Source organism: Marmota monax, unplaced genomic scaffold (assembly GCF_021218885.2).
Source record: "Marmota monax isolate L192 unplaced genomic scaffold, Marmota_monax_Labrador192_F-V1.1 WCK01_AAM20220418_F8-fsc00244, whole genome shotgun sequence".
In the NCBI taxonomy this organism is placed as follows: domain Eukaryota; kingdom Metazoa; phylum Chordata; class Mammalia; order Rodentia; family Sciuridae; genus Marmota; species Marmota monax.
Genome location: NW_026692962.1, coordinates 659,982 through 681,695, shown reverse-complemented (window position 1 = coordinate 681,695; position 21,714 = coordinate 659,982). Strand labels below are relative to the sequence as shown.

The window sequence follows — 21,714 nt, the reverse complement described above, 5'->3', positions numbered from 1 at the left end:
GGAACTCTCCCTTAAATAATCTAGTGAAATAATAACAAATTTCATCCAGATTAAACAGAAAACAATGAACTAATAAGGATGTGCACAGAAATAATGGCACAGAAAACAACAAACAGTAGATAAATATCAAGGAATCCCAAAGCTAGTTCTTTGAAAAGATCGACAAAACAGATAAACTACTAGCCAAACTGATCAAGGAAAAAGAAGACACAAATGGCTTTAGAAACAGAAAAGGGAATATAACTAAAGATTTGTCTGTTATTCAAATAATATTAATATTATATGAAATTTCAAAGGATTATCATTGCCAAAAAATTTTAAGTGTAAAACTGGAGGCCACACAATACCTGAGTTCAAAGCTTATTATAATGCTATAATGAACATGATGGTGTCATATTAGCATATGGAGAGACATATCAACCCACAGAACAAAATATAAAGTTCAGAAATAGTCACATACAAATATGGTCAACAAATTCTTAACAAAAATATCAAGGTAATTTCAACAAGAGAGAGAAACAAAAAGTCTTTTTAACAAATTGTGCTAAAACCATTGGATATGCATATGCAAAAAAATAAATATCCACTATGACTCCACAATATATACAAAAATTTATTCAAGTTGGGTCATAGACATAAATATAAAACTGAAAGTATGATGCTTCTAGGGAAAAGATGAGAAAATCCTTGTGTTCCTGGAGTGGACAAAGCCTCTGTTATAAAAAGTAGAAATGCAAGTCGTTCAGTTACTGGGAGAAAGTAAATGCAAAGTGTGTATTTGATAAAGGATTTCTATTTGGATACATAAAAGTATCTAAAAGAAGGAAGGAGGAAATGATGGAAGGAAGGCTAAGACAAGACCAAAAACAATCTAAATATCTATCAACAATAGAATGGACAAATAGATGGTGACAGAATCTTATTGTGAAATACTATAGAACAATAAAAATGAATGACCTGTACACAACAAAAAAATAAGAATTAGACAAGAACATAATTTTGAGTGAAATAAAATCATGAGGCAAAAAATATCATTTTATTGTATTTATTTAAATTTCAAAACCTGGCCAAGCTAAATTATGAGCTACCTAGGGATATTTAAATTGGTATAAATCTCCAAAGAAGGCAAAAGAATGATCAGCATATAATTCATGATATTTATCACTTACTATTCAGTGAAAGGATATTGTTTTCATAAGTATGTAAGAGATCCTAAAAAATAGTACCTCTCTGTCTCCTAGGCTTGGTGGTATATGTGTAGGTGTTCATTTATTGTCCATTAATGTGTGCATGTTCATGGGCACTCACTCTTTTTATGTACTCCATATAGGTTTCTAGTTTTAAAATTGCAGGTTCCAAGGATCCAAAACCAAGTATCCCAATTCGCTAGGTTAGAACAGCGCCAAACAGTCTGCATTTTTACCAAGTTCCCATGGTCATTTTGATAAAATTTTGAGTATTTATGTTGTTTACATAGTTTGAGGTCTTCCCCTTGTAACTTGGCATTTGGAAAAGAGATACAGCATAAAGGAGGCAATTTATAATAAACAAACAGACCACCCTTCTAATTCCAGGAATCATCTCTTTACTGTACAAAGAACTAAACATTTACAAAAGAAAATCAAAAGAAGTTGCATTTTAAAACTACATTAGAAAGTTACACAAGGGTCTGATAAACAAACATCATAAAATATCTCCGTACCATGTCAGTACCATAAAGAGAAATCCAGTCAACCATCATACCAGAGGTTGAGGTATTCAGTACCTGAAAGTCAACCCAGTGCCCTCTTTGTCATTTGCCTATAAAAAATATAACACGTGGGCTTTTTTTAATAAAACATGAATTATTGTCAATGAACTTCATGGGAATAAAATTTTGTTAAAGAAATGAAATATAAGAAAAATCACATAGGTCAGCTGCCAGTCAATAGTAAATATTAAATTTTCCTAAGATGCATTAAGTTATAACAGTGAGTCCCAGCAACACTGTTGAAGTATTTCATAATCTGAATATAGGGTGTTGCTATTTCAAGCAAACTTGTTATGGCATGATTTATTTTACATATGTACAAATTATGTTATTATATGTACATATCAGGAAAGCTCTGGAGTCATCTCATCTCTCCATGCCAGTGACTTTTCAAGCAGAATGTTTTCTGTTGGTCTCCTTCTCACAACAAGGGGCCCAGGCGGCCATTTCTTTCTGTTTTCAATACATCCCCGGAAGTCTGAATTCTCAGTTCGTTGCTTTTCTTGTGGAATGATTTGGAGTTATAAACAGTATCTCTGGTTGAACATTTCAAATGTAAGCTACACTTTTGATTTCTGTGCTTCTACAAGACTGTATGACCCTTTCATGTTGGCCTTCCTTGCAAAGTAAATGATCATTCCAATGGCAGGTATTATCAAGGAGGATGCACAATAGAGCACGAGAAGTTCAGGAGAAAAATAGTCCTTGGTATTGTCTCTTCCTGGAAAAAAAAAAACAATTGGATGTAATTAATGCTTAGTACAAAAAGAAATTGTTTAATCAAAAGACATGTCTTACTGTGACAGTACAACTAGTTCTCTAGAGAGGGAATCAAAGCAATGATATGGAATATCATCAGGACCCCAAATGCATACTCCTCTAAATTATCCAAATGGTTGGTGGCTGGTTGTTATGATCATGAAGAATCTAAAGATGATAGCTGTTGACTTTCACAAACTTGGATTAAAAAATATTCAATTTTAGGGGTAAAATAGAAAAGAGGGTCCTTTATAATAACAGGAATTAGAGAGAGAGAAATAGAAGTATCTGCCAAAGTACTGGGACTCTGATTACCATAAACTGAAATGATTAACCAATTCTCCAAGAAAATCCTCAAACCATTTAAAGTAACTACCAGAGTCAAACACCATGAATAGGACAATAAGAGGAAGAATTCTTGCTGATGTGTTTTTGGGGGTTTTGTTTTGAGATATATATATATATATTCTTGTTATAGAAAGGCCTTGTCTGATCTATATCTCCCCTAATCTAAATAAGAACCTCAACATCCACTCTCAAAATCTACCCACCACACTTCCCCTTCATAGCCCAATCCCAGTTGGTAATTAAGCCTTCATCCACAAGCTTATCTGTCCAATGTGGTTTCCTCTTCTGACCTGTTTTTCTTCTGGTCCACCACTAGAAGAGCTTGCACTTCAACTCCCCAGTTGGCATAATTGCTACCCCACCCAAAATATTATTGAACACTAAAAAGCTTTTTTTCTAAATCCTATCATTTTGCCATTCAGTTGTAAATGAAGTACAGATGATAGTATTCCAAAAAAACATTTAAATTTGTATTCTTTTTAATCTATTAAAAATCATCTGGCAGATGCAGTACCACTTAACATCTGAACCTCGCAAGAACATCTGAAGAGCAGAGCATGGCATCTACTGGGGACTTGCTTGTTTATACTCAGCTTGGACAGCATCGTATAACCTCACAATTAAGTCTCACCAAGTGGCATATATGTTGGTCAGTCCCAACAGGAATTAGTGACCTGACTTTGATCATCACTGAATTCCTTCTAGAGCTTTCTAAACACTAAAAGTTATCCAAGTAGAAAAGAACCATTAGCATCAGATGATGGGAAGTGAATGTTTGCAAGTTATTGAAGAAAAAAAAAACACTTCACCCTAAACATGATGATAATTGTTTTTCTACTTTTCCTTGCTAACATTGAGCTAGTCAAAGTATAAGGGTACTATTTTAATGGGCTATTTATCATCATAATTGTGGTTAGGCATCAATATTGATGAGAAGATGGGTAAAGGTATTTGTGTCCCTATTATTTTCCTTTCAATGTGGAAATAATCCTTTATTTTTTGCCTCTCAGTTTTTCCCTCAGGCATCTACAGAAAAACTCAGATGTGCTGCTAAGTCAGTTGCTAGGTCAAGCTTCTGATAAAATTTTCTATTAGTATTATCAACACTGAAAATTTTTAAGAGGGCTGACCATTTCTATTAATGTAATACATTCAAGCCAAAACAAAAGAAAATAATTTAAAAACTAAGCTAAATGCAAAGGAAAACTACTTCAAAATATCTAGAAAAAATGTCAATTTTTTTGGTCTTCATTCATATCCAGCTATTTTAAACCATATTCAGTTTGGAGGCATGCATTTCCAGCTGAGTGCCTAATAGCCTTTGTTTATTGAAATAATAAGAAAACAGTGGCAAACATATAAGTGGTTAATAATTCAACTAGGAAAAAAACCCAAGCTTTAAGGTGTCTTTTTAAAATAACAATTAATTACAAGCATAATCACAGAAATGTTAGGAGTTCACTTTCCTGAAGCTAAGCTAAATTAAAGGTGGCCCAAAACATAAAGGATTGAAGAAACAGGAATGGATTAATATCAACCTACATATAACTGAGACCTCGTGTTCAGACATATTCCCAACCTCACTGGAAGCACTGATTACATATACACTTCATCATTTGAGTGACATGATACAAGGTAAATGTTCCATTATTTGAACACATAGTAACTTCAATGACCAGATTAACTCTTTTCAGGATAATCACTGCAGGTGGATGACTAAAAGTTTTACATGTAATTATGTTATTTTCCCCTTCTTTAACATTTCTAGATGGATATATTTATATTGTTGTGTTTCGAGGAGGTAATGTAAAGACAGAAAAATACATGGTATGGCTTGTAATCTTGAGAAGTTTTGCCAGATTAGTAAAAAGTTTGTTTTGGGGGTTTTTTTTTTTCCTGTTTTCTGACTTAGGTTCAAACTTCCTTTAGTTTGACAAGTGGTTGCTAACCCTGGTGGCCAAGTGCCAAACCTCCTAAGAGGTGACTTTTGTTTACAGCCCTGTTCACTTCAAGGCCAAGTATAATATTCAATACTGAATAGGGGCTCATTAATGTGCAAGGAGTGTAAGACTGATTAATCAAAGCTGACACGTTCTGCTTACACCAATAAGATCAATGCATCCTACCTACTGTGCATTCACAGGAGAGGGTAGGAGATCAAGGGGCCCTGAAGTTTCTCAGAGAGACCATTGCGCGCATGCCCTCTCCCTCTCCCTCTCCCTCTCCCTCTCCCTCTCCCTCTCCCTATCAGAATAAGATAGGGCTTAGGAGGCTGTTCTGAAGACTAGAGTTTTCATGTAGTTGTTGTTCAGGATCAAGATTGCTACTGCCAATTATTTCCTGAAAAGAATCAATCCAGAAAATAGGCAGTTACTCCATGTTCAGAAAATAGCATTCCCTTCTGGTAGAAAGGAAGAGGATCTGGATAGAATTTTTCTTTTCTCTCCCTTTCTCCCTTTCTCTCTCTCTCTCTCTCTCTCTCTCTCTCTCTCTCTCTCTCTCTCTCTCTCTCTCTCTCTCTCTCTTTCTGCTAATCCTACCTCCATGGTTTCCTTATAACCTCCAGTGAAAGGTTTTGAAAATATGGTTAAACACTTAGCAAATATAAGACCTCAGAGACCAATGATGAATTAATTGTCAACTTTGAAAAAAACAAATGGGAATTCCACATTCACCAGTGATTAATGTCAACTTCCTGGTTTAACTATATAGGATAGAACACCTGTGCTTGATTATTTCAAGAAACATTAAGAAATAACCACACACGACACAGAATTCAGCGTCATTCTTCCAACTCATTCATCTAATGTTAGAAAGTTGTTACCATCTATGGAACCTCTTAACAGCTACCAAAATAGATGGATGGATGGATGGATGGATGGATAGATAGATAGATAGATAGACCCCAAACAAAAGGCCAACCTTTAACATCCAGTGTTAAATTTCTTAATTGTGAGCCCACTTCATTTTTAGATTCACATTCATATACTCCTGCATCCTCCAGCTGCACCTTGAGGATGGTGTACGCGCCATCTATAGATTTCAGCACTGTGTCTCCTGTCTCTGCTTTCTTCTTCAGGATTATCCAAGTTTCTGGAATATTTCCACATGTGCAGGAGATAATGACAGTGTCTCCTTCCTTGACACTCTCAGAAGGAAACACTGTAAGCTGTATGTCTTTTGGAGCAACTGAAAAGAGAATTTAAAAGGAACCTCTGAATGAGTGAAGTATAAGCTAATTTCATATTGATATAAGGACATCAACCAGAGCTTCCACAGACCTATTTGTGTTTGCAGGAAATGTTAAGAAAATCAGGTAGAGAAGTCAAGCATTTGCTGAACTGTTGTAAATGATCATGCCTTAAAGAAGATGCATCTTATGCTTCATTCATGTCTCTTAACATAATTCTTTACCCAGACTAGCACTATTTGATGTAAGTAAATAGCTATAGAATTCAAATGTGAATTTTTTTTAAAAAAAAAAATCACACTATTTAACAAAAATTTCCTTGAGGAACAAAGGCTTTATATGCTTCTGAGTTTTGAGCTGGTTCCTCCCAGATCAAGAAATTTAGCTTTACAGAGGTGGCTTGTTATATCATACTTAACAACACAACTACCATTTATCGAGTTTCAGGCTCTGGGCTGAGTGCTTGACATGCAATAACTTATTAATGCACCAATGCTTAAGGAAGTATTCTTAAGCATTTTATAAGTGAGATTCCTATTAAGGTCATCTATTTTGTGCCTTCATTTGAGTCTCATTCCCCATCCATGGCCACAATGCCATGGCATTATCCTGTGGCTTTTCTTTAAGGTTGCACATTGCTCTTTCAAGGTTCTTCCTTAAAAATACAAATCTTGTTGTGATGAGATAACAAGAAATCCTAATACCTTAGGGGGAATAATCCCAAGGGGTACAAAAAGAAATGACAATCCTGGTGAAGAAAATAACTCTGATGCCCAAAAGGGAAGGTATAGGAAGCAACCCAAATTGTTCACTTCATTATGCTCATAACTGCCAATGGCATCTGTGTGCCAAGTAGAAATTATTTTGTTCTCAGTCTTGGGTGTCTATCCAGGAGAGAAGAGGCCTGTATCTGATGACTTGATCTACTCCAGTGGTTCCGTGCCAGGCTAATGAACCAACCAGAGGGCACAGTCTCTGCTATTCTTAATCTCAGAATTTACAAAAGGTGCTTCTTAGGCTTCTAAGCAAATACCAGCAGGCATCTTGTGAGATCTTCCCTCAGGACCAAATTCAATCAAAGATGTCACTCACTTTGACCATGGAACATGGATGAAGAAACACTGTAGGACTCCCAAACTCGGGCCTTTAAGAGGCAGCTATGATTACCCCCTTCTTGAAACAATGTGCTATGACAAATCAGCTTAGGCTACCTTCCCTAAGGATGATGTCAAATGAAGAAGGGAGGCACAGGCCCCCAGATATAGCCCAGACATGTGAGCGAGGCCATCTGTGACCGGCCAGCCTTGCTGACCTGACTGAAAACAGATGAGTGACCCCACACTGAGCAGAATAAATGCCCAGCTAGCCCATTTCCTAATGCCAACTCAAAGATTCATAAACAAATGGTCATTATTTTACACTTGGGGAGGTAGTTTGTTAGGACCACCTTTATTTTGAATTTTCTTATCTGTTATTTTTTCAAAGTTTTTAACTATTAACTTTATGTTAACTATTGCCTGACAAACATGATAAAGAAATCTATACTAACCTGTGGATACATGTACTTACCATTGACATAAAGCGTCTGTGTACTCTGCCTTTGTTTGTGTTCAGATTCCATTTCACCAGTATGTAACTTAGCCCGACAAACAAGAACTTTTCCAGTATCTTCGGTGGTGGGGGTGAAGGTTACTTCCAAACTTTTGGTCTCTAGGGATTTCCTATCCATTTCCTCCAAAAAGTTTTTTTTCATCAGAATAGTCTCCCCATTAAGTAATTCAATCTCCAAATGGTCAAAAGGGTACACATTAGGAACCCTGCAGCTTACAGTGATGGGGTTCCCATTCACAAGTAGACCACTAATCTCAATTTCTGGATCTCTAGGGAATGCTGCAAATATCAAGAAAAAGTAATGTTTGTATGTGTCATTCAAAGGGAAATAAAGTTAAACTCTATTTGAATGCCAGCATCTCAAAATTACAGCTTTAACTTAGCTGGGATAGAATTATCATCAATACATAAAAATGACATTAAGTATAAATACATAATTAAAACATTAATCTCAATATTGGGAACAAAAATACTTAGTACATTAAGTCATCAAGTAATAAATACTTTTACTTCTTATTTTTCTCTTCTAATGATGCCATCTTGCTGAGCACATGGGCTGATATTATCTAGGGACACATCAGCTTCTATCATCTCATATATTAACTATTTCTTTTAAATTTCTTAAATATTTGTCATGATATATTGACTACTTGTTATGAACTAGTCCTTCAACATTCATTATCTCAGTCTTTAGGGCAGCAATGGATACTACTTAACTTATTTTATGGTCAGGAAAACTGAAACTTAGGCTAAAAGACTTTTCATTATACATCATACCTAGTGTGTCATTGAGCTGAGCTCAAACTCCCTGTTCCTCTTACCTCAAAATCTAGACTTAGTTTCACAGGTCTATGTAGTATCTCAGTGTCAAATAAGACCCACAGGGAAGTTCTCAATTTAGACATCTTAATATCTAATGATTATTTAGGCAGTGAGTTTAAAACATTTCTCAGATAATAGCTGTAATTAAGAAAAGAACTGTCTTAACTGTATTATTTAGAATTTAGCCTATATAGTAACATATCATATATAAATCAATAAAAAATGAGACTAAAATACTTATCAAACATAAGAGTGACTCTAATTTATTTTTTCTTTCGGCAAAATGATTCAGTTGTTAAAATAAAACATCTTTAAGTATTTCCATATTGCAATAGGACTTCACCCCTGGTTCTCATTTCTGCTGGGAATGTGCTACATCAGCAGATCCTGGACTCTGGGTAATATGATAAAGCAATAAAATTGACCCTTCTTTTGAGAGATTAAGTCCCTTTACAGGCATACTCTCATTCTGAATAAAATCCCAAAGGATAACACAAGTTAGGGCATAGTTTCTGGTTAAAAAAACAACAACAACAAAAAACTTTATAATGAATTTTCCTTGAGTTTGCTGAATGAAACCAAGAAAAAAATAACTTTTTGGTCACTTTGTATATTTTATTTCTCATTCATTACAGACTGAGAAACTCCAGAAGTGTCAAGTTCATAGAGATTTGAGGTTATAAAGGATATTTATTAAGGTGGCAAGAAGAGTGAAAAAAAAGGTGCAGTATATACTTGTTTGAGTTTTGCCTAAAGCTTTCATCAGTATTAAGACCTGGTGTTGCCTCCTGCTTCTGCTTCAGCAGAAACCTGAGCTACTACCATTGATCAATCTACTCTGCACCTTCCTTTGTGGCTTTTCCCTGCTTCCCATTTCTTCATTTCTTTTTCCATCCTGCAGATCAGCTTTCCAAATTATTCCTTTAAAACCATAAGCTCAGATCTGGCCCTCAATTTAAAGAGCTGAGCAGTGGTCACCCCCACCCAGTTATCTGAAGGTACACTGGCCCCATTCCCTCACCACCTCCATACACTCCACAAACACATAGAAGGGATGGGAAGCAGGGTCATAGAGTGTGACAAAAAGTGTGATGAGACAGTACCACAAGACCCACTAAGGACTGTGCCCACTGTGTCCATATGTAATACATACTTAAGATTTAGGCAAAGTACATCACATCAAAACACCTTGTGTCAGAGATTTAAGAAGCATTCACAATGCTACATTCCCTTTCTGAACAAATGAATCTCATTGCACATCACAGATTCACATTCTTTTTTTATCCAATGGGACTGAACAACAATTCTGAAAACCACTTACAGTAGAGCTCCACTCTGATTCTTTTTTCTAGTTTCCTCCGTCCACAGGTGACAGTGCACAGGTAAGAGTGTTCGTTCTCAAAACCAACAGGGCTCAGGGTCAGTGTGGACTCCGTCCCTTCACTTGTCACCATCCCTCTCAGAGGGCTATCTATCTGGGTTCTCCAAGAGAAAGATGGGGACTCACAGCCTGTGACACGGCATGTTAGCACAACTGAGTCCCCTATCTGAGCAACAACCTGAGGTCCAGGGAAGATGTCAACAGTAAATGGTTTCTCTGCAGGAAAAAAAAAGAACAAGACACAGAGCCAATAAGACTCATTTCTTCTTCCGTCACATTCCCACATATGATCTTTATTTTTCCTGATCTTGCTTTAGCCACTATCTGTATCAAGAAGAAATCACTCCCTTCCATCAGGAAAGAGACTACATCTTTTAGAATGAATCCGTGAGAGTCTCTCAAATCAGACTTAGAATAAATATAGATAAAAATGTGTTGAGAGAGGTTGGTGTCTTTTCATGGCAATAATACTATCTCTGCTCAGTTGTTTATCAGGAGTAAACAATAGGTCAAATAATTTCAATGGTTCCTGTGTGTCAAGTCCAAGTACAAGTCATTTAACCCCCACAACAGTGTTGTGAACTTGTATTACTTTCTTCTCTGTCTTTTTGTTTTCCTTCTGCTTCTCCTCTTTCTCTTCCTCTTCTTTGTCCTCTTTCTCTTTCTTCAGGAGGAAATTTAGGCTCAGAAATGTTAAATCACTTAACCCAGCTTGCAAGTGGCAAAACTAGGACTTGATGCAAGGTAGATGTGATTTAAGATTTCGGCTTTGCTATTGCTAGAACAACTAAATCAAGACATCTTCATACAGAGATCAAATAGATCTAAAGGAGGTACTATCCCGCCCCCCCAAAAAAGCCTCTAATTAGACAAAATCTCCGTAATGGATCCATGCCCAAGGCGTCTCTGTTCCATCAACCTGAAGTTATTACACCTTAAAAGTCACGTAGAATCATGTTTAAAGCAAAGCAAAAATTTACATATCAAAATGATAACACAAGTCACTCTAAAATGTATTTGATGTAATCTAAACATTTTTGCAATGAATTGAGGGGGCAGAAGCAGAGGTGAGGGTGAACTCCCTAATCTCAAATGTCCAGGAAAGCTCTCAGGTGGCCAATGCTATCCCTGCTAGACACACAGTCTTTGATGGAATAATGCTACTTTGGGAGAAAGCGAATTCTTAATCTTGACTCTGGTTCCCTAAAGAAACTGGGGGTGGTTGGGTAACTCTGAAAGTGACAGATGAGAATCCCACAGAAAATCAGTAAAATCTTCCTCACAAACAGCAGGCTAGAGATGGAAGAAAGAAATTGCAACACATAAAAATTCCCAATATACTACATTTTGCATGGTTCTCTTCTGTGTCAGGAGAAGTTACTTTTTTTTCAATTCGTTTGTATAAATGTGATATCTCAATATTTTCCAAAGAAAGCTCTCTTCAAATTACCTCAATAAACTAATATACGATTAGATTTTGAAAGATCATTCAGAACAATGATCAAAGTTTCCAAATTCCTCATATGCCAGTGTGAGAATGAGGAACTTTAACAGCAGATTCATTTCCTGCCTACCAACAATTCTGGCTATGTATATTATTTTGTGAACTTGTGGCTCCTGGGAAGTGTCTCTCTTAGGTAGACGAAAGGTCCTTTGAAAGTTCAATTCCATCTTCAGTACTTAAGGCTGTTAGTATCATATGTGAAGCAAAATGCAAAACAACTCCCCTCAACCCCATAACACATCTCCTTGACATATTGAAATGGGATCCAGCTTATTATGAGATGGAGCTATTTCAGGATGGATGTTTAGCTCTATATACTTTCATTAGTATAATATTTTTTTCTGGTCACTTGAGAATGAGTTAGTCTACAGGATTTTTTTTTTTAATCACCCAAGCTTGAACTCCATATTTTCATATTTTAAAAATTTGTGTTGTCAATATTTGAAATTTATTCATTGAACATTTACTGAATATTCATTGTGTGTCAGTTACTGTGGTCGGCACTCAAATATAAAACACATATGCATAAACACTGAGGGTCCTCGACTTGAAGGAACTTCCAGTTTAACGGCAAACATATTTAAATAGACCTATTATTTTGGTTCTCACTAAAGTACATTCCTGCCTTTCCTTCCTAGTTTGTAAGCTCCTTTGGGGCAGTAACCCGCATCTTATCAGGCCCGAATCCCCACCACCAAGCAGACTCTTTGATTCTTGAGTAAAGCCTCTTAATTAATATGTGTTGAACTGGACAGAAGTACATACATCACTATAAGAAATATTGAGTCTATCCTAAAGAAGGAACCACTAGCTTTGCCTGACACAATCTGGAATTTGGAGGTTTACATACATTTCATCATGAAGGATGCCTAAGACTTTGCCAGGTGGAGGAAGGGGAAAGCCTATTCCAGGAAGAATAACATGAACAGTGACACAGAATCATCAACTACGCTAGTTTCTGACCAGATCGTGAAGTTATTATATGTGGCTATTTTAAGAAATGTACACAGAGTTACGAAAAATTGTGCTGTATATGGGTAATAATGAGTGTAATGCATTCCACTATTGTCATGTATTTAAAAAATAATTTAAAAAAAAAAAAAGAAATGTAGTTGAAGTTATAGAAAAGTCCAAGTGAAAGAAGATAAACTAAGGCATGTCAAGAGGGTTGATTAAGACATTAGATCCTAGGGATCATTTTGAGGGAGAGGATTTGGTGATACAAACTGGGAGCATGAATTTGGGAATAACCAGTATATGTATAATATATCTGGGTATCCAGAGTGAGAAGAAAAGAGGGCGAGGAGTGGTAAATTGAAAATACCAATGTCTACAGGTCAGGAGAAAGACAGAAAGCCATGGAATGAGGCATGGGAGAGATGCTGTTACAAAAGGTTCAAAAAAGCAGAGCCAGGGAAGCCCCGGGAGGAAAGACTGCCAAAAAGCAAGTATAATAAATACATATTCATACTCTAGTACATGACAATCAGACAGATAACCAACGAAATGTTGGGAAGCAACCTCAGCACCGTTGGGAAGCAACCTCAGCACCAAAGCCATCTCATTGCTGCTCAGATCTCAATAGAGCATCCCTTTTGCACATTCCACTCACCTTCAACGATTAATTTCACCTCTTTTTGGCTTCTTCCAATAGAATTAACTCCTTCACATACATATGTTCCAGAATCTTCCATCCTCATAGCAATTAAGGTGAGAGTCTCATTACCAGAAAGAAGCTGTAGATTCTCATTATCTAATTTCTTGTTCCAGATAATCTTTGGAGCTGGCAGACCCTCACTGGAACATGTCATTGTCACAGAATCACCTTCTTGCAGCCTTGTGGAGGGATGCACGGAGATAACTGTATTCTTGGGTGAGACTGAAAAAAACAGGGCATCATATTAGCAATCACAAACCATCTTTTCAATCCAAAACAGAAGATGGACTTCTCTCCTGTGCTTCTGTTGACTTGACAAACTTACTTTCCCAAGATAGCATAAAGAACTGCTGAGTCACTAAAAGATAGTCAATCTAATTTCTGAACAACTCGATTACCTTTTTAAAAACTGTTTTGTGTTTTCAGATTGCCATAGATATTCATAAGTTAAGAAGGGCCCTTAAAGTCATGTGGCTCAATCTCCCACCTAAGAGCCCCATCTAAGCATCCTTACCAAAAGCTCATCCTAGTCAGTCAGCCTCAGTATTTACTGAGAAAGGCAACTCATTGCCGTATCAAACAACCTATTTGATTTTTAAGTATCTTAAATTAGAAAAAAAAAAAAAACATTTTCCCTGAGTTGAAATCTTTCTCTTCATAACTGGCTTTCATACATTGGTCATAGTTCAGTCCTCTGATGTTACAAGACAAACTAAATCCTTCTGTCACACACAACTGTCTTTCAAATACTTAATTAAAACTCCTCAAGTGTTTCATTCCTATATTGACTGTTCTCATAACATTGTTAGAAGCCATTCCAACTCATTCTCTTTGGGCTAAATATATTATTGTTGGCACTGTTCCCCTTCATAACTGGCTTTTACATATTGGTCATAGTTCAGCATTTCAAGGCATATTATAAAACATGATTAAAAATATTTTAACATTTAAGCCTGTTTTCTACTTCCTAATCAGTACTAGTACATCCCCTTTTAATAGGAAATAAATAAATAAAGTAACCCTAAATCATGCATTTGATCAAGCCCAAAATTAAGTTCAAGTCTTCTTAATCCAAATCCACGTTCTTTTCATTGGATTATACTATTAGAAAGCATCATGTTTTCAATAAGTAAAAATGGAGTAAAAACTACAAAAAAGCTTCTTGTTAGCCTAGTTGCTAAGTTTATCGCGATCTACATTCAAGACTGAATTCCCATACAAATTAGACCATGTGACTTACTATAGACTTGCAGTTCTTTGGTAGTCTTCCTTTCTTTGTGCACAGATTCAGTTTGATCAATGAATAATTGAGCTCGACAATCAAGAGCTTTTCCCGTATCCTCCATGACAGGAATAAAGGTTACTTCCAAACTCTTGGTCTCCAGGGACTTCCTATCCATATCTTCCAGAAACTCCTGATTCTTCATGAGATGATCATCTTTCCATAAACCCATCTCCAGCCTGTCAAACGGGTATACATCAGGGATCAAGCACTTGACTGTGACCTGCTTCCCGACCTCCGGAAGACCACTAAAGTGAATTTCTGGATCCTTAGGGAAAGCTGCAAACACAAATGGATACACAAGTGGGCCTCCTGCTCATATTTTTAAGATCTCTTCTAACACTATACAAATCAAATCTAATGTTTTTGTTCACACAATCTTAATACTACAGCAGAACTAACAGTTTAAATAGATTTTTTTTAATGATTTTAGGTGGGCTCAAGAAGCAAGAGTCAGAATAAACCACCTATTAGAGAATTCTTCTATTCTGATCCTGTATGTATTAAATATTGTATGTTATTAAAGGAAAGTAGAAAAACTAATGCTTATTGAAACTTACATGTACCTGTCACTGTGCTATAGATTTAAAATAAATGGTTTATCCTCACACAAGCCTTGAGACAGAGACCACATTTCACAGATTATAAAACTTGGACTTAGTGTATTTGCATAACTTGCCTGAGATCACACAGCTAATAAAAGGTACTGCAGATAATTCTCTTATTTTAGTAAAGGCAAACATAGCTCCATTTTACAGATAAGTAATCCAAAGCTCAGAATGTGATTGCAAAGTTTAACTATTCTATAAGCTATGCTGAGAAATGGAAAGAGTGGCTTTAAATATTTGGCTTCTGAAAATGGTGCCTTAAGCATTCATCCACCAGGAAGGAACACCTGTGCAGTCTTTCAATTTTGGATTGGCTGCCTGAGATGCCTAACTCAATGCCTCAATCCATACTCCGCTGACCCTTTTAGTGCAAAGGAGCACAGCATCCATTGCCTCCTTTGCCAGAACTACCTTTTCCATTACATTCTATCACAAGGGCAACACGTTAGTGGTTTCAGGATCTGTGTAGTGAGAAGAATACAAAAGTCCCAAGTCCAAAGAATATTACAATCAAATGTGGAATGGAGACAGGACTGTTAAAACATAATGAGAAGCAGACATTCTCGGAGAAAAACCTCAGGCAAGATAATTAAAGCCAGAAGGGTCTTCATTTCTCTTTTTTAAATCTTCAACTATTTGGCGCTTGTGGGCAAAAGACAAAGGAACTGGAAGTGCTTTGTTATCTAAAAATATAGTATTTTTAATTTTTTCACCCATTATTTCAGTCCTTTACATTCTATTAAAAATGCTCCTATAATCCATCCAGTTTTATGACAGGTAATATAAGAACTTGCTACTTTTCCCTCTATTTATATAAGGGGACCTTTGAAGGCACTCAGGAGGCTGCGCAGACATAAACTATGCGTGTACAACCAGCATAATTGAAAGCAGTTGGCCAGGCACAGTTTCTTGGGAAGCTTTAGCAACACATGGGTCTTGTTGAAATTTCAGTTAAAGTTACTGGGCAAAGGTGGGCTCCAACACAGTAGAAAGGAACCAGTGTAATTCATGAAGAAAATCAAATGAGGTATTCATAAAGAAATGACCTTATGGGAGTACAGTGTTTTAGAGAGGCCATAAGTAACCAAGGCAAATGACTTGTGCAAGGTTAGTTTTTACCAGCCTTTTGCCTCTTGCTAATTTTCCTGAATGGAGAGCAATTTACATTTGTGAGGCAAATCTAATTCATTATACAAATACCTTTGAGGATCAGCACCAGGACTTTATGGCAACAGCAACAAAAATTCTTAAATTTATGGACATAACATCAAATGAATAAAATGTTTGTAGATATTTACTATCATGCCCAAGGAGAAAACTTTTATACTGAAGGTTATTACTAAATTATAGATCTTCTATTTAATTTTTAAGCTGATTTTAAGCACCATTGCATAAGGATAAATGAATGAAAAATCCCCATAGGATGGAATTCATAAATCACTTAGATGCATGAGCAAGTAAACATGTAAGGATATAATCAAATGGAAATTTTTAAGATAAAAAAAAGACCGTTAGAGATGTTAATTTAATAGCTAAGGAAATTAGAGCCAAAAGAACTTGCGTTTTATGCATGATCACCATGTTTGTGGCAGAGATGAAACAGAAGCCAAAATTTGGATTCCCGATTTCTAGTGTCTGGCCTCAGCTGTCTCGCGCTTTCTCTCTTTAAAAATAAAATAATTTATTTGTTCTAATCTAGTTATACATGACAGCAGAATGCTCTTCAAGTCATTGTTCATAAATGGAGCACAATTTTTCACTTCTGTGGTTGTACACGAAGTAAAGTCACACCGTTTGTACAATCATACATGCATCTAGGGTAATGTCTAGCTTTCTTGATGCTATGTTTTCAAGCCAAGAATCAGGATATTAATATCTTTTAAAGACTTTTTTTTTTTTTTTTTTTTTTTGGTGGTGGTGGTACTGGGGGTTGAACCCAGGCCTGTGCATGCTAGGCAAGCATTCTACCAACTGAGTTATATCCCTGGCCTAAAGACCTTTTCTTTCTTTTTTTTTTTAATATTTATTTTTTAGTTTTCGGTGGACACAACATCTTTATTTTTTTTTATGTGGTGTTGAGGATCAAACCCAGCGCCCCGCGCATGCCAGGCGAGAGTGTTACAGCTTGAGCCACATCCCCAGCCCCAAGACATTTTCTTTAAAAAGCTATTTTAAAGCAAAATTGAGAGAAAACCAAAGATTCTTTAAAGCACTCACAGTAGATCTCCACCTGGATTCCTTTTTCCAGTTTCTCAGATCCGCAAGTTGCTGTGCACAGGTAAGAGTGTTCATTCTCAAAACTAACAGGATCCATGGTCAATGTGGACTTTGTGCCCTCATTCTTCACCTTCCCATTTAATGGACTGTCTATCTGGGTTCTCCACGAAAAAACTGGAGACTCACAGCCCGTAGTGCTGCAAGTCAAGGAGACGGAGTCACCAATCTGAGCAAGAATCCTGGATTCAGGAGAGGTCTCGATTTTAAAAGCTTGAGCTACAAAAACAAAGAGAAAAATGAACATACCACTGGTTTGTTTAGTATTCTACTCCCTCTTCTCTGTTATAATATAATGTTCAACTTGTGACTTATGGATCTTTTTCCAGCTTTAAACTAACCACAGGCAGCCAAAACACACCAAAGTCACCGCCAAAGATAGTGTTGGGATTATCTTTACTTAGGACTCTCAGTTCTGACCTTGAGGCCCATTTATCAGAGTTGTTTTGTTATTTGCTGAGTTTGACTTCATTATCAAGTATAGGAAACTAAAGTGATAGTCCTACTACAGATAAAACCAAATTACTCTTTCACTTTAGAAAACAGGCATCAAAAAACATCAATTTGCAGCTGTCACTATGACAGTATAATGGCATATAGCAAAACTCAATAGCACATTAAAAGTTAGGTTAAATGAAGTTTCCCCGTTGTTTAAAATTCTAGTGCCTTCTTCCGCTACCACAGCAAAACTGAGTGAAGCCAAAACCAAGGCTAAAATGGAATGCTAACATTTGAAACAGATCAAGAAGAACTTACAAGCTGCAAACACCATCCAAAATATATTCGAGGCTCCAAAGATCACAACAGGCATTTTAAGTTGCTGCTGTGATGAGAAAATCATGGTTCCCAAAGTCGTATTTCTGTCACACCTGAAAGTGCCTGGGAAGAGTCTTCCGCTCCTAACGCCAGTGAGGCTCAGTATGAGTGAAATAGAAAGTCTGCTCTTTATAAAGGGTCTTGTTGAAGAGGCGGAGGGAAATCCCTTCAAGGGGAAACCCGGGGCAGAGCCAGGGAAAAAAGTTTAACTGACATGCAGCCAAGCCCCAGCATTAACCCCTTCAGTTGCTCTCAGTGTTCAAATGTCTGTCACAGGAAAACAGGACACTTTCAGGACTTAAATTGCAGGATATCTTTCCTGGAAAGATAAAAGAGTGTTCATTTCAGAAGCTGTCTGAGTCCAACCAGGGAGGGGGTGTTAAATTCCACTTTTTGACTGGATGAATAACCGCTGTCAATGTGAACTGATTTCTTTATTGTAAAATATATTTGCAACTTTAAAATAGAGATTAAATGTTCTCATACAAGAAAAAGGAAAAAGTCTTCTCTTGTGATGCCTTATTTTTTTAAAAAAGGGGAGACAACATAACTTCTTAATTTTATACTTTAAATTCATAAAAATGCTTCTTTTGTAAAAAAAAAAAAAGTCAGTTATCTGATATAACTTTCTTGAGTGGAAAGGAATGTAAATGCGTTTTGATGCCAAAATACAGGAAATCATTTTCCTCTGTTGTGTCAGAAAAGGTACCAGCCCTCTGCTTCAATTGCTGGAGAAATGCAAGTCTTTTGCAGACTTAAATACAAATGTATGGGGTCCATCTGATAAGTTTTGTATGGTGAATCTCTTCGGCTATGCGATTTAGTCACAAACCTAGTTAAAACATGAAAAATAATTTGTTTTTGTGATAGGAGAGGAATTATCCTCTTTATTTTTATCCAATTTTATATTTTTTTTCTTCCCAGTGAAATGACTTTTTTAAAGTCTCAACTAGCTGTTTCAGTATTGCATACACATAGCCCAAGTTCTGACAGAATGCTTGCACATCAAAAAGAAACCGGAACAGCCACTTCCTTGCATTGAACATGCATATGCAGGTCTACCTCCCGCATTGGATTAACAGTTCCTTTCATAGCTAGGACCAGTCCTTGCTCATCACTGGATTTACTTTTACAGTACCCAATGCATGGTTTTGCATTTGGTGGACACACAAAAAATGCAATAATAAATTGCAAATTTGGAAAAGAAATTTCCGAATACTAACAATAATACACAAGTACTACACGAGAACTCCTACAAGAAAATTGCAAAGTTGCCAGACTCATAAGTAGTACTGTACTATGTGACAAAGCCTGTAACTGAGCTGTGGAATCTACAACTGTCCTCACATGACTAGAGAGGCTTCTGGGCCTCCTCCTGGTTCCACTAAGAGGCAAGGAGATAAAAAATCATGGAATAATCTATTTCAGGACTATGGTGATATATAAATGTAACTCACCTACCAAAGGTCTAGGGATCAGAAAAGTGGATTCAAACAAAATTAACTGGTAAATGAGTAACCTGGTGGTCTTTCACAATAATGGTGTTGTAAAGATTATTAGCATCAGCTAAATTCACCATTCAACTTCAGTGACAGATCAAGAGTGTGAGGGAGTTTTAATACATTTCTCTGAAGCTCAAAGCCAAATGACTGACAGGATCCCAAAGAGGGTCACTATGACCAAGTTCTGATACTTTACTTCAGTTCTGAGTTTGGGTATGATTCCAAGCTTGAAACTTTGGAAAAGTGCCTTATCTATTTATCTAACCCCTAGTGATATCTACAAATATTTGATCATGTTCTTTATTATATCTTTGATTTATATGACATGTGAGGTTCTACCTTTTCCTACTGAGTTGAGTTGATCACTCCCTCTTCAATGGCCTAATTACCACTAGAACATACTGGGGAAACACCTTGTATGCTACAGTTATTTGCTACTGCATCTGTCTTTCCTAATTTTCTAACTCATGGTTATATTTTTTCACTTCAGCATCTAGTCCAGAATTAGGCACATATTAAAATTTGTGGAATGAATGAATGAATAGTGTTATAATATAAGATTGACTGATTGATCAACTTAATAGCATTACTGAGTTTTGTCTTTGAACTTGTTCAGTTTAACATTTTTATCAGAAACATGGGACACAGGATTATCTAATTTGTTCATAATGTGAGGCTTGAAAATATCATTAACTTTAAAAGTGACAGAATCAAGCAAAGGAAGATCTCAAAGGATGTAATTATGGTCCAGATGATGAAGTCAAATTTCATAAGAATGAATGCAATTCCAGCAGCTAAGTATAAAATATCCAGTTGTCAGATACAGTATAGGGAAGATCTGATTTGGTCATCACCCATAGGAAGACGGTCTGGTGGTTTTAGTTACTCATAAAACAAACATGAGCCAATATCCACCAATGAGAAGGCTGAATTACTATGAGAACCCAAACTAGCTGTGAAGAGCACTTGCTGCACTCGCAGTATCAACCTTCTAATTGTGGGAGGCCATGGTCTCTGAGCACCAGAGCAATGGCCAGGCCACTGTGGGAGCAGGGTGTCTGATTTGGGATGCCATCCTTTAAAAGAAAGACTAACATAATAAATGGTTCCTGAGAAAAGTCATGAGGATGGTGGACAGCTCCATATCACCACTACATAGGAGCTATTGAAGGAATAGGACACATTTTGTTTGGAGAAGGACCTACAAACCAATGTGATAAATGATTAATGAGAAGGGAATGTTATTCCAAAATCTAAAAGGAAGACTCATGAAGTAGTTAATTATTTGCTCGAGGAGGGCCAGAAATGTGTGTCTTGTTCACCATTAGAGCTTTAGCACTTTACATAGTGACCAGTAGGAGGAGGAGCTCAGGTAAACCATTTTTAAATGAATAAATGATAAAAATCTGAAAGAAAGTTTGACTCAGAGCTCTAAGTTCAAATCTAGCATCTCTACCTAGGAACTGAGAAATCTTGCACGAGTACACATAACTTCTCTGAGCAGTTTTACAAATGCTCAGTTGGAGATAATAATACCGTTCCAAATGATTCACATGATTTCATAACTGTCAAATGCAAACTGAGCTTATGATCTCTTTAAAGAAGTATAGCAAAGTACTATAATGAGATATACTATGATCATGAGAAAGACAGACTTTCCAGCTATTAAATCTCTTCAACAGAGCCATGGATGGCCTCGTGAATTCAATAGTTAAAAGCCACTGGGAATGTTCAAGCAAGGTTAGATGACATCTCTTAAAAATGTGGCAGAGGTCAAGTTTTTCCCCGGACAGGGTATCTGACCAGATGGCTGTAAATGTGCCTTCTGATGCTAAGCTGGTGTTATCACCATCAGTGCCACCTGTCTAGCCCAGCATTACCAGTCCCCTCACTGCTCACATCAAAACAGTAAGCATCTTTTGGTGAGGCTTCAGTTGGAACCCGAGATGCTTCTTTCCACCTGCTTAATAACTACCGGATTCATAGCACCCCCAGATGTTTCAGGGCTTCAATTTATTATGGGCCTCCCAGCCTTTGTTCTTGAGTGGCCTAGTACATTTGAGAAAAGCAGCATTTCCAACAACTGTGGCTCATTATCACAGCAGTTCTCACCCAGGTGAGAGGAGGAGTGATTCTTTTGTGTGTGTGTGTGTGTGTGTGTGTGTGTGTGTGTGTGTGTGTGAGGGCATATTGAATGTGGTAGGGAGAGT

The 21,714-nt window shown here is 36.7% G+C and overlaps 1 protein-coding gene across 1 annotated transcript; it reads right to left on the bottom strand.

Moving 5' to 3' along the window:
* Positions 1-1,029: 1,029 nt before the first annotated feature.
* On the bottom strand, positions 1,030-18,127 carry Vcam1 (vascular cell adhesion molecule 1). The gene is made up of 8 exons (XM_046452337.2): positions 17,943-18,127; positions 17,130-17,405; positions 14,263-14,583; positions 12,978-13,244; positions 9,802-10,077; positions 7,617-7,937; positions 5,780-6,046; positions 1,030-2,471 (listed from the first exon to the last, which is right to left on the bottom strand). The coding sequence occupies exons 1-8, from the start codon at positions 18,025-18,027 to the stop codon at positions 2,311-2,313; spliced, it is 1,974 nt and encodes a 657-aa protein (XP_046308293.1). The 5' UTR covers positions 18,028-18,127; the 3' UTR covers positions 1,030-2,310.
* Positions 18,128-21,714: the final 3,587 nt, after the last annotated feature.

What these genes read in the sequence shown, in the direction of transcription:
- Vcam1 (XM_046452337.2), bottom strand. Translation starts at nt 18,027, where the DNA reads ATGATTTTCTCATCACAGCAGCAACTTAAAATGCCTGTTGTGATCTTT. An exon ending in AATCCAGGTGGAGATCTACT is followed by an intron (nt 14,584 to 17,129) that starts GTGAGTGCTTTA and finishes TTGTGTTTGCAG; the next exon opens with CTTTCCCTAAGGATCCAGAA. An exon ending in ACAGACGCTTTATGTCAATG is followed by an intron (nt 6,047 to 7,616) that starts GTAAGTACATGT and finishes TTCTCTTTTCAG; the next exon opens with TTGCTCCAAAAGACATACAG.